This window comes from Mobula birostris, chromosome 8 (assembly GCF_030028105.1).
Source record: "Mobula birostris isolate sMobBir1 chromosome 8, sMobBir1.hap1, whole genome shotgun sequence".
In the NCBI taxonomy this organism is placed as follows: Eukaryota; Metazoa; Chordata; class Chondrichthyes; order Myliobatiformes; family Myliobatidae; genus Mobula; species Mobula birostris.
The window spans coordinates 137091960-137106053 of NC_092377.1; the positions used below are offsets into that span (position 1 = coordinate 137091960).

The following is a 14094-nucleotide window of genomic DNA, read 5'->3' on the forward strand; positions in this document are numbered from 1 at the left end:
ATTCTAGTTAAGTACAATGGGAGTTCTCCTACAATGAGTCTACATTTGAAACATTTTGGGATTTCTTTTAGATGGTGAATGTCTTGAATTTTTTTTTAACATTAGGACTTTTAAAAAAAATGACATACTTCTATTAGTTAAATAAAAATGTATTATTAACATTTTGAATGTATTTCATTCAGACGTATTTTGATCTTTATATTGATCATATTGCTTGCTCAGTCAATGTGTACAAGCATGTTGGTCTGACAGTGTTATTTTTTATTACAGAATTTCCCTTTCTGTCTAATGTCCATTAATATCACCAGAATTGCTATCCAGGCTCTGAGAGAAGAATGTCTATCCAAGTAAGTGACTAGAATATCATGCTAATTTAACCGGTCATTGGTAGGTGGTTCAGAAGTCAAACTTAAGAAGGGAGAGAGATATTTCTTCAGGGAGCAGATTAACTTTTTTCATCCTCCATATTATCCCAAACCACCAAGAACATAATCATTAAGATTTATAATTTGATAATTGTGTTAGCCATTTCTTAAGATTGATTATTTTTGTTTATTTTACTTGGAGAGGGGGCACAGTAACGGGCCATTCTGGTCCGCTGCGCCCACGCAGCCCAATTACACCAGTGCACCCAACTAACCTGCAAACCGTACACCTTTGGAATGCAGGAGGAAACCAGAGCACCCAGAGGCAAACCACATGTTCGTGGGGAGAACATATAAGTTCCTTACAGACTGTGGTGAAATTGGTGCTGTAATAGTGTTATGCTAACCACTACAAAATCAACCATTTACTCTTCATTTGTCTATTGTTTATGAACTTTCTTTAACCAGTGAGGAAAATATCCTGCATTTCCCACCCCCTGGGCATTCTGGCTGTAGAGGGCTTCTCTTTTCAAAAGCCAGATGATGAGGTGGGCAAATTTCAGAGTAGTTTCTGCCCTAGTAGTAAGGGTGGCTGGGTGCTTGACATTGGGAATGATACAATGGTAAAAACTGGAGACAAAAGGCAAAAAATGTGGAAGATTCAGCTATACCGTATTCTGAAAGAGGATCATTATAACCCTGTAAAATTTTGGGTGTGCTGTATGCAGTGTTTTTTTGTGGCAGAGAATGTAATCGAAGACAGCAAGTGATTGGAGTCCTTAATGATTTCTACGTGGCAGCATTCCTGCATCTTTATCAGATTTGGAAAACACAGCACAAAACCATTACTGATTCAGGGTTTGTTCTTAAAGGTGAGAAATTTTATACATTTTTGTTACATCTCTCTGAATCATATTTATGCATAAAATGGTTTCAGAAGCATAAGATTGTAAAATAACTGCCCATAAGAGGTGTGAGGAACTAAGGCTTTAAAAAATATGTAAAATAAAGATCACTCCCTACTCTGTACATAGTTTTCTTTCAATTGTTCTTTCTTTCCTCTCTATAAATGTATACCTCAGATAAATATTATCTAGAGATTTGTGACAAATATGATTATATGATATATATGTACAGTATCTGAAATACATCTTCTGGAAATGTTTGATGATGAAATTCAATAAAAAATAAATTACAAAAGAAATATGTTAAATATTTTGCCCAATAGTGCGTCAGAACTAACTTCAATTAAAATGCATTGGTATCTCTCTGAACTTCCATTTCGACTTGCACAATTTTAAGAATACAAAATACCTTTCCTCTTTCTCTGCAGAGGTTGAAACATTTGCTAAAAAGAATCCAAAGCAACTGCTGAAAAAGTTGGAAATATACTTGATGGAGCGACAGAATGGGATGGTGCTGTCCACGGACAAGGTGTCCCTAGCTACCAATCATGCTGGGATGAGGCCAAAATCCGCATCAGCTGCAAACACCAAAGAGATGAACTTTATGGGCGTGTGTGAGCTGGAGCCAGAGCCCGAGGGTGAGGTGCGGCTAATCTGAAACTACGCGTGAGTGATGAAAATTGAGAAAGATAATCGACATCACCATGTGGCAGGGATGTGACATCTGAAAGTTTCACTATTACGGCATGCACTACTCAAATACTGAACATTATTGTAGGCTGGCATTAACCATACACAACAACATCAGTGCAGTAGAATCTTGGCTTCCCCTAACAACAGTGGCTTGCAAATGTGTAATTGTTGTAGGCTTGCTGTATTAGCTCATATATTCAGTGCTGCTCTAGCTTGAACACTCAAGTGCTGTTTCCAGATAATGCTAGCACAAAGAAGCTTTCTGCTACCTTTCAAAACTGTTCCTCCATTGGAACATTACCCTACTCAGGAGAGGAGAACATATATGTTCCTTTTAACAGTGATGCGGTCTGTGCTGGGCATAGTTTGAACTCTACTTTTTAAAGTGACACTAATTAGCTTTAATTCTGAATTAGTGCTGTCAGTAATGAAACAGAAAGCTGAAAGATGCAATAATATTGTATCTGTATTCTGGTTGGGCAAAGTGATTGTGGTTCATATTCAGTTGAATGAGAGGATTCCTATTTCAAGCTGGCTCTCTCTCTCTCTCACCTTGATTTTTATCTTAACCACACAAGCTAGTTGACTGAAGTATTTGATGTAATGTAAGGACATGTAATACCTGACAGCCCTACATGGTTCTCCAGTTTCCTCGTTCTGTAGTACTTGTTCAGACAGCAAGTCTTGGGCCTGGCACCAAACAGAAGACTGATTCTGAACGAGCTGAAAACTTGTTCAAACCCATGAATGTTTCAGAATTTCATATGAAGTCCATTTCATAGTTGCAAGTGACAGGCTAGTTGCATTTAGAAAATTCAGCAATGGTCCAATCTTTGAGTAATTTTGCATCTTTATATTTCATAATTTCACATTTATTTAAAGTAAGCTACTCGGCTGTGCAGTGTTGATCCTTGCTGTAGCATTTATCTATTTGTTTTTCGGTATGGCGTTCCCCTCTTCCAACACTTGAGAGTACTAGATCAGACTTATGGTAACTCCACCATTCTGTGTCATTATTAATCAGTTTATGGTACCGGTAATGTTGGAACTTCCAAGAAATTTCATGTTAGCCTCATTTTTATTGTGTATGTATTTTAATATGTTTTAAATGTATTCTTAAACTGGACTGTTAGGCTATCAGAAACATATTGTTGCTTATTAAAAATTGTTAACTGAGGAACCATCAATGACCTTGTACCTCTGGAGTGGTTGATGTTAAATTTCAGCTGTAGCTCATTTCATTTCTTCAGCATTTGACAAGTTGCAGTACTCTGTTTGATTAGCAGTAAGCACGGCCCCTCAATACAGATTAGAGGTATGCAATATTTTGTTGAAATTTTTGTGAAATATTTGATGTTTTGAGGAGAAAAGAATTCTTGTCCAATTCTTTAGAATTTAGATTCAAAGTTCATAGAGTATTTGCCCTTAAACACTGCAAGGTTTTTAAACATATCAGAGTCTGTTGTTTCCAACATGAAGTCATTCACAGGAAATTACAAGGTAGCAGACTACTGTGTAAAATTTACCACCGCAAAGATCTGTGTTGCTAAAACTTGGTAAAGCCAGGCAAATTCTGCACATTAGCAATTCTCAGTCTTAGGCTGCAAATTGAGGATCATCAGCAAATCTAACAGGAGTAAGCAGAGGGAAAAGTAGGCATCACAAACTGGGGAAATGGAATGAGACTGTGCTGGATATTTGTCAAGAGAACAGGTCAAATTGCTGTTCTCCTGGCTGGATATACAAAGTGAATAACCATTTGTAGTTGCTGATTCTCAATAGGCCTACCGTGCATTCATTCCTTTTATAATGATTTGAGCAGTGGAAAATTGCCGTGTTTTGATCATAAGTGCCTTTGTCCGACAATGTAGTTACAGTTTAATATTGTACCACAAGATGCATGAGTTGCAGTTAACTAATGTGAACATGTATAGCTAGTGGTCAGCTTGGATATCTATTAACTGTGCTTAAGACCTGAATACGGCTGTTTTCCTCATTTTCATTCAGGAGAAAGACATCATAGTAAGGTACTTAAAATTAGTTGTAATTGAACGTGGCTGATCAATATAGAAGAACAAACAATACAACCAGGGTGATTGCACTACTCTGCCCCTTAAGCTCAGGAGTTGTTTTTGATCTCATCTCCAAGATGTTTTGGTGCTGGAGATAGTGAGGGAAGGAGCAATGCATCTGAGCAATGAGTCAAACAGAGAAAATGCCGGAAATCATAAACACGAGATTCTGCAGAGACAGTATGTGTTGAAATGCTGGAAGTGTTGTCAGGCATTGGAGAGTGTTAAAACAGATTGATAACTTTTAATCAAAACTGATTTTGGAGATTTAAACTACGAAGAAAGGCTGAAGAAACAGTCTTGTAGAGGAACAAAAAATAATCATTGTATGTAAATGATCAGTCCTAAGCTTGTGAACATTGAATAAGGAAAGAGCATAAAGCTGGTAAAAGGCAGATTTGGAACTAGCCTGGATCACAGAAAGAATGACATATAGAAAAACAGAATGGAAATAGCAGTCAGAGGTGACAGTTGTCCAGGTGTTTAAGAAACTGGTATATGCTGCATTAAACATTTGAGGGTGATTCTGGATGAATGGCCCAAGATGGATCCAGTGGCCTTCCTCACCAGCAGTGAAATTGGAATCCAATGGCACCTTTTGGTTAACAAGTTTCATTCAAATTGGACAGTCAAATATGAAATTTTGTGGAAGCTTCAATATTGTGACAAAAAGATATTCTGTCTTAGATGTAATGGACTAATATGCAGATCTTGATTAACACAAGTATTCTTTTAAACAAGATAATGGAAGTTTTAAGACCCTCTAGCATGTGAGAAAGGGTGGGTAGACAGTGGTGCTGGTAACATCTTTACAGGTCAGCGCAAGTAAAACTTGCCCTCTAGTACCAGCAGCACGGTAAACATGCAAGTACTTTTGTGACTTATTGCATTGTAAGACACAAGTTTCACGTTTGCTTGTGGACCTCTGAGCTGTTGACTTAATGCATTCTGAACCCCCTAATATATTGTTATGTCACAATATTGTGGCTTGGAAATGAATCCAATGTTTTCCCAGTCGATCAAGTGAATTTTTTTTCACCAGAAATATGCTATCCCATGTAATTTTTCTAAAAGGCCTGAGATCAAGGGAAAACTGAGAGATATGAAAATTTAAAATAAAACCAGCATATGATAGGAATTCACTATTGCTCTGCCAGCGTATATTGTTCACCTATAAGTAGGTGCAAGTTCAGGGATGTTTTAAATGTATAGCGATACAGCAGGGAAACATCTCTTCAGCTCACCAAAACTGTGCTGCCCATCAGTCACCCACTTGCACTGATTCTACACTATACCTGTTTTGTTGCCCCCACATTCTCATTAACCCCCCCACCCCAAATTCTATCACTCGCCCACACACTCGGAGCAATTTCCAGCTGCCAGTTTACCGACACCAAGCAGAAACCAGAACGTGGAGGAAACCGATGTGATCACAGGGGAAACATGCAAACTCCACCTGTGTAATGCCCAGGGTCAGGGTCTCTGGTACTGTGAGGATCTGTCTCTGTGCTGCCCTAGTTATGCTCTATATGAAGTTTCTTTCCTTGTCTTATCCTAACCAGGAGAATAACTTTTTATTTCTCTTCATTCTATTTCATCTGGACTGTTTTATTTTAGTTAGTGGCAGTTGAATTAAACATATCCAATATGGATTACAAACATCCAATTAAGCTGCCTGAAACATTTTGGATTCTTTGTGATACTGTTGGCTCTAACTAATTGGGGTTAAGTTGTACTTTCAAATGTTATGAAGTGATTCAGAACCACTCTATACATAAAGTACAATAAGTTACTTCTGTTTTATTTCAGTAAGTGACAATTGAATAGCACATACTCACGTATCCATCCTTGACTTGCAGCTTCTTTGCATTCTCCACACAACCTACTTTCCCACACCATTTTGTGGATACACAAATGTCTCAGTTTACGATCTTCTTCAATTGTAAGTAGCTGCTGCTCAAGCACTTAACACTCTGATATCCCACCAACTTTAGCAAGCCGAGCCAAAAACTACCCAATATTGTTTCCCCCGCTGAAACCACCAGCTATGCATCCATCTCTTTTTAAGCCCTTGCCTGTGGCACATTACATCAAGGAGCTTTGATGGCTATTAATTCCATTAATTAATTTTTCCTCATAGGGCTTTGGAGAGGATGCAGAGGAGAGGTTTTGAAATGGTAACACGCATGTGCTGCTTGCACTGTTTCTCTTGGAGAAGAGAAGGCGAGCAGTATAGCTTCAGTAAAAATGTTGTAAACTGGTCAATTAGGTTTCTTCATTAACACAGCAATATTACAGCAGTTCTCAAAAATGCATTTTTGAATTTGTTTAAATGGAAAGTTTCCTTATAAAATGGGCAGGTAATCAAAAGCTTTACCTGTGTGAAAGTTAAAATGAGTGGGAGACTGTAAGATATTGTGCAATATAAGGCATCCATCTGGGTAAGAGAATGATTGAGAATTCCAGTAAAGTGGGTGTATGATGTGTTCAGAGACATTTAAATTACACTTACTGCTCTTTATTTTTACAAACTTCGGCTCTCTCTAGTATGGATATTTAAGTTTTATAACATTGGTCTGAAGGGTAGAATGAGAACAAAACTCACTACAGAGTATAAAGCTTTCACTGGCGGTGTTGGTAGGGGAACAATGAACAAACAAGCATATAAGATGCTTAACAGATAACATTATAGTGTATTAAAAAGGCATGGTATTTTGTGAAGGCCTTTGTTACCAACATATATTAATCAAATTTGGTGACAACACTGGAAACAGCTGCACAGGAGATTGAGAGATGTTAGAATACTAATGACTCTGGTTTCCTGGAAGTGTGCTGCTCAGTTGTAGATCCAGTCTGCCTACATACTACACACTTCTGCGCACTGGCCCCAGTTTGTGGTGAGGTTGGGCCAATTCAACGTTTGGAAATTCAGCCCTTGGCACTTTGGTATCAGAAATGGGTTCTGGATTTGAACAAGTTTGCAGGTGGATCTATTGCTCCTTTACAACATTAAATGTTCTATATTAATTGTGCAGAAATGAGATGCATACTGAGGACCTGTGAAATGTCTGAAATCCTTTTTAAATGATCTTTGGGCTGTTGAGGTCACTGCAAGTAATGTGATCTTGTTTCAAAGTTTAATATTTTATTGACAAGTCTAATTTATCCTGTAGTTTTCCTTTGTTCAAATGCAGGTTAATTGATGTTTTATCTTTAAACAGGATTTCAGTGATGAACACTGTGATTGGCTGTATTCAGGATGTAATATTAGCACTGTGGTTGTACTTGGGATGTCATGGAACATAAGCACTAAACATCTTTATTTTTGCATCCATTAAATTTTATGTTTTTAAAATAAAAAATCTATATGAACTGTTTCACAATCAGTAGCATTACTGTATCACAATAAAGAATAATTTTGGGAATGTTCTTCAGTGGTTATCTTGGAATGGATAGTTTCATCTTGGTTATACAAAGTATAGCTTCACACTCTTACAACTTAACAGTGAGTTATTTTAACTCAAGATATTAACAATTGCTCCCATTCTCAAGGGCATTTTGCCATCTTCAGCTTCCTAGACCTGGATTCCAAGTTTACAATTGTCCATTTTGTTATTTAAACACTCCTGCCTTTCACCCATAAAGGCCTCCCTTTCCCTTCACTCCCCACAGTCCACTTTACCTCAAGTTGTGCATGCTCTATCCCGAGCATTTTCTGGTTCTGATTCATGACTAACATGAAACATTAGTTCTGCTTCTCATTCCATAGGTGTTGTCTGATCTCCCAGTGTTTCTGGAATTTTCTGTTTTCTTTAAACTTTTTACTCCAGCATCTGCTGTTTTTATCTTTGTTTCTTGGCTGTTTCATTGTGACTTTGCCAAAATGAAGGATACATGTCATTTAAAAAACATACATTATACTGTAATGTATAGCAGAGGAACAGGTCCGTTGCTCACCATGGCTGCGCTAACCATAGTGCTAAATTAAATTTATCCCATCTGTTCTCATGTGGTTCATAGTCATAGTCATACTTTATTAATCCCGGGGGAAATTGGTTAACTGCGGAGCAACTGTAACCCGGCTGCATTCATATCCCTCCATTCCCTGCACGTGCATGTGTCTGTCTGAACGCCTCATAAATTTTTGCTACAGTATCTGCTTCTAACACCTCCCCTATTGGACAATTCCAAGCACCTACCACTCACTCTGTTTAAAAAAACAATACCGCCCCACAGATCTTTAAACTTTGTCCCTCTCACCTTCAAGCTATACCCTGTTGTATTTGACATTCCAGCTGGGGTGGATTCTATGTAACTAGTAATGCCTCTAATAATTTTATAAACTTCTACGAGGCCACCCTGCAGCTTCTAATGCTCAGGTGTCCCAACTCTCCTTATGGTTAATGCACTCCAATCCAGGCAAAATCCCAGTGAATCTCTCCCGCATTCTCTCCCAAAACCTACACATCATTTCTATCATGTGGTGACCATAAATGAACACAAATTTGGTCTGACTAAAGGTTGGAACATGACTTCCTGATTTTTGTACTCCATGCCCTGAAGGATCGAGGGACCAGAGTGTATACCTTCTTTACGACCATTATGTTGCCTCTTTCAGGGAGGTATGAACTTGCACCTTAGCCCTCTGAACATCCTGGGGGTCCTGCCATTTACTGTATTTGTTTCCCTTGCATTTGACATACAGAAATGCAAAACTTCACACCATTAAACTCCATTTGGCATTTCTCTGCTCTAAATCCCAACTAATTTATGTTCTATAGTATCCTTTGGGAAGTTTCCTATTGACAACTCTACCAATGTTTGTCATCTACAAACTTACGAATCACAGATCAGCACTGGTCACAAATGTCCAGGCAGAAAAAATATCCCTCTGCCACTACCCTCTGTCTTCTATGACCAGGCTAACTGTGGATCCAATGTATGAACTCTCTGTGGATTCTGTGTGATTTAATCCGGGCCAGCCTGCCATAAGAGATTTTGTCAAATGGTTTATTAAAGCCTATGGAGACAACATCTTTCCCACCCTAATGAATCATCTTCATCACTTCCTCAAAGAACATGAAATTTGTGACACATGGTCTCCCCCGCACAATGTGCCCTAACAAGATCATGCATTTTCAAATGTGAGTATATGCTGTCCCCAAGAATTTTCTCTGGTAATTTCTCCACCGCAGATGGAAGGCTCGCTAGTCTATTACTTCCTGGCTTGTCCCTGTGGCCCTCTAATACAAGGGAATAACATTGGTTATTCAAAATCAATTATTACTTTGCCAGTGACTAAAGAGGATACAAATCAATCTGTCAAGGCTCCAGGAATCTTCTCCGTTACTTCTCCAAGTTCCTTTGGAACCACCCAACAGGCCCTGGGTAAATTATCCCCTTTAATGCTTTTCGAGATGCCCAGCAGCTTGTAACATCAACATGCCCTAGAATATCAACATTCCCTGCCTATTCTCCTTGTCCTTCTCTGTGATGAACATCAATGTGAAGCACTCATTAATGACTTTGCCCATTTCCTTTGGCTCCAGGTATTGGCTCCTTTGTCTGTGAGTGGACCTACCCTTTCCCTTTCTCTTGTTTCAAAGATGCCAGCACAACTTTCAGTAACTCCAGTGTACTTCATAAAAAGCTTTTGCAAAAAAAATTAAGTAATTTCTTCCAACAGTGCGGTTAACCAAATTAGGTCCTCTGAGACTTATTTTCTTGTTCCCACACATAGTTCAACAACACTTAGTCTCTTGATTCTCTTTTGGTCTGTTTTTATTTCTGTGCTTTTATGTTTATCTATCATTGTATCTGTGAGAAAACATGAGTAAAGATGGCTTCTGGTCAGTATTGCAATACTGTAGAATAAAATGGTTTAAGAATTATTTTGATTTTGTTCCACCACTGGATTCGCCATTGCAGAGATTCCCAGAATGACCAAGTGTGGCAGACCACTATAGAGAGTTTCCTGCAAATGATCCAGCTTATTTTCTAAATAAGTAACTGCTATCAGTGGACAAACTTCTTTTACAACAATCCAACCATGCACATTCAAACTGCACCATGACACTGAAAATTGATTTAGTCCAGTAGTCTGTAAGCTAGTGGCAGGAAAAAAAAGTGATCATGAAAATTTTTTATTGTTACACACATATAACTTTTGTCCTTGCAAGAGATTTTCCCCACTTACTGTATTAACACTCACGACAGTTACACGGTTCCAGTCCCTAATCATAAATTTGGCTTCTTGGTAACTATATCCACTCCCACTACTTTTCCTTCTCTATCAGTCCTGGAAAAAGCACTACCAAAATACAAGTATTCTCATCTTCCTGAACGCTACTGTAACGCTGCAGGTGTTGAATTCTTCAATACCTCATTCATCTCATAATCAGCTGCTGTGCTGACCATCTTTTTCAATAGGCCCAACCTTCCCTCTGGCCCTCGAGGTATTTGAAAACGTGGGTGAAAATGATAACATTGATGCTTGCTTGATCCCCTTCCCACTAAACTCCTCGCCACTCAGCTTCTACTTCTTGCCTTTACAAAAGCTGCAGCTCTGCTTACCAACATCAGCAACTGCCATGCTCCCCCATTATCTTTCAGTGAACCTCTCACTAACGTCCATGTTCGATGTACAATGTACCTTTTGGGATTGCTCAGGGAGGCTGTCTTGGCCCTCTATGCTTCTCCTTATACATGCTCGCCTTAGGAATGTCATTAGAGAGCATAAACTTGATTTCCACAGTTATGCTGATTTCACAATTGCCTAACTCGGTTAAGCCTGATGATGATAACACCTTATTTTCTCTGATTTCTGCAATAAACAAATGGATGAGCAATACTTTCCTAAAATTAGAAGATAAGACTGAAATACTTCTGGTTGGTCCCAAAGCTAAAAGACATAAACTTGATAAAATTCCCTTGTAAAATCAGAAGTAACTAGTCTGGGTGTTCTTCTTGATTCAGATTTGGATTTTAAATCCCTCATAAAGGAAGTGACCAGAGCAGCATTTCTACACTTGAGAAATATTGCAAAGGTGTGTTAATTTCTATCACGGAATGCTGCTGAAAAGCTAAATCATGCCTTTATATAGAATGGAGTAGATTACTGCAATTTACTTATTACTGGCCTTCCAAAGCAATATATTGACAAAGCAGCAACTCATTCAGAACGCCACTGCTGGGCTTTTAAACAAAACCAGGATGAGGGGGGAATTTATCATTCCTGTGCTAGCTACTTTGCAGTGGCTTCCTGTATTGAATCTTTTAGAACTGATTTTAAAGCTCTCTTACTTGCCTTTAAATCTCTCAATAGTCTGGGACTAGAGTACATCACATAATTATTTTTGTTTTATATTGCTGCTCAAGTTCTTAGCTCCTCTTCTCTGACCTCTTAGATTTAAACAATCTGCCTAAAAAGATTATTGGTAGGTCAGCTTTTTTGAACTATGCTCCTAAACTGTGGGATTCAATTGCTAAAACTGTAAGGGATACTGACGCAGTTGACACTTTTAAATGCCAGCTCAAAACCTATTTATTTAACCTTGCTTTTAACTAACATCTTTTTGTCTTTTATTTCCATGTTTATTTTTATTCATGTTTGTACTTTTACCCCATTGTTAAAGCACTGTGAACTACATTTGTATAAATAAAAGTTTTTCTTGATATCAAGTTACTGGAACAGAAGGTTGAACAATGCTGAATACGAGTTCAAATCTCACCATGGTGCCCAGCAAATTTGTATTTTGAAATTTCATTAAATCATTTGTTTATAACCAGCCAGTCTCAGTAACATTGATGTTAATATTTCAAGCAAAGAATTGTTTTGACTATATCTGATATGGCTCGCACGTGATACTGGACAGTCCTCTTTCAATCCCACTGAAGTGGCCTAGCAATGCATTTAGTTTCATCAAAACCACCGCGGCAAAACAAAAACAGGCAGTACTATTTTAACACTGATTTCAGATAGCAAAGTTGAATTCAGCACACTTAGATTTAGGAAGTTTCCCCGTGTAAACGTAACACCTGGAGATAGGTGTCGAAACTGGAACAGTTATCCTGTGGACTAATCAGCCAACAGGACAACACTGTTATACTTAAAGAAAAAATTAATGTCCCAGATTCCATCAGTGTTATATCTGCATATGTCTTTTCCAAGGCAAGGTAGGTTCACTAGAGCTGCTGGTGTAATGGGGTACAGGTGGGAGTGAATGGCCTTGAACATCCTCAACATTTATTCCAGATCACATGATAACAATAGGAAGATGGGGTTATCGAGTTCCAGAGGTGTGAGGTAATGTTAAAGCTATATAAGACCTTAGTTAGACCCCCACTTGGAGTACTGTGTTCAGTTCTGGTCACTTCACTACAGGAAGGATGTGGATACTATAGAGAGAGTGCAGAGGAGATTTACAAGGATGTTGCCTGGATTGGAGAGCATGCCTTAGGAGAATAGGTTGAGTGAACTTGACCATTTCTCCTTAGACCGATGGAGGATGAGAGGTGACCTGATAGAGGTGTATAAGATGATGAGAGGCATTGATCGTGTGGATAGCTGGAGGCTTTTTCCCGGGGCTGAAATGGCTAACACGACAGGGCATAGTTTTAAAGTGCTTGGAAGTAGGTACAGAGGGGATGTCGGGGGTAGGTTTTTCACACAGAGTGGCAGATACAATAGGGTATTTTAAGAGACTCTTAGATAGGTACATGGAGCTTAGAAAGATAGAGGGCTATGTGGTAGGGAATTTCTAGGCAGTTTCTAGAGTTGGTTACATGGTCAGTACAACATTGTGGGCTGAAGGGCCTGTAATGTAGATTTCTATGTTCTATGGTCTATAAGGAATAAATGAAATTCTGCAGATGCTGAAAATCCAGTGCGACTCTCACAAAATGCTGGAGGAACTCAGCAGGTCAGGCAGCATCTGTGGAAAGGAATAAATAGTCGATGTTTCAGGCTGAGACCCTTCAGGATTGGAAAGAAAGGGGGAAGAAGGCTGAATAGGAAGGTGGGGGGAGGGAAGGAGTACAAGCTAAGAAAGTGATAGGTGAGGTCAGGTGGGTGGGGGAGGGATTGAAGTAAGAAGCTTGGAGATGGCAGGCAGTAAAGGTAAAGGGCTGGAAAAGAAGCAATCTGAGAGGAGAGTGGACCATGGGAGACAGGGAAAGAGGAAGGCACCAAGGGGAGGTGATAGGTGGGGAGAAGAGAAAAGTTAAGAGTGGGGAATCGAAGAAAAGGGAAAGGGGAGGGGGAAAATTACTGAAAGTTGGAGAAATCGATATTCAGGTCATCAGACTGGGGATAGAATACGAGGTGTTGCTCCTGCAACTTGAGAGTGGCCTCATCGTGGCAATAGAGGAGGCCAAGGGCCAACTTGTTGGAATGGGCATGAGGATTGGAACTAAAATGTTTGGCCCCCGGGAAATCCTGCAGTCCCCGAATCTACGCTGGATCTCACCAATATAGAGGAGGCCATATAGAGAGCAATGGATACAGTGGACGACCCCAACAGATTGACAGGTGAAGTGTTGCCTCACTTGGAAGGACCGTTTGGGGCCTGAGTGGAGCTGAGGGAGAAGATGAATGGGCTGTGTAGTACTTCTACCACTTGCAGGGTGGGAGATGAGTGCCAGAAGGGAGATTAGTGGCGGGGGAATGAATGGACAAGGGAATTGTAAAAGTGGAGAGTGTGGTGGAGGTAAAGATGTGGTACAATCCCACTGAAGATGGCGAAAATCGCAGACAATGATTGCAGGATGAGCTGGATGCGGAGACTCATGGGGTGGTAGGTGAGGACAAGAGGATCTCCCTCCTTGTTATGGCGGTGGGAAGATGGGTGAGGGGGCACGTCCGGAAAATGGAGGAGGAAGGGAAACTGTTCTTTGAAGAAGGAGGACGTCCTGGAAAGGAAAGCATCATCTTGGGTACGGGTGCAGCGGAGACGAAGGAACTGAGAAAAGGGAACGTCATTTTTACAGGAAACAGGGTGGAAAGATGTATAGTCAAGATAGCCATGGGAGTATGTAGGTTTATAAAAGATAATGGTGGAG

At 39.5% G+C, this 14094-nt stretch overlaps 1 protein-coding gene across 2 annotated transcripts in view; it reads left to right on the forward strand.

The window, feature by feature from the left end:
- Positions 1-7802, forward strand: part of elmod3 (ELMO/CED-12 domain containing 3) — a 31468-nt gene extending 23666 nt beyond the window's left edge. For both annotated transcript variants that reach the window (XM_072266394.1, XM_072266395.1), the window contains exons 12-14: positions 271-347; positions 1110-1237; positions 1699-7802. In XM_072266394.1, the coding sequence (XP_072122495.1) occupies positions 271-347; positions 1110-1237; positions 1699-1928 (435 nt within the window). In that variant the 3' untranslated portion in view covers positions 1929-7802. The remainder of the gene's footprint in view (positions 1-270; positions 348-1109; positions 1238-1698) is intronic.
- Positions 7803-14094: the final 6292 nt, after the last annotated feature.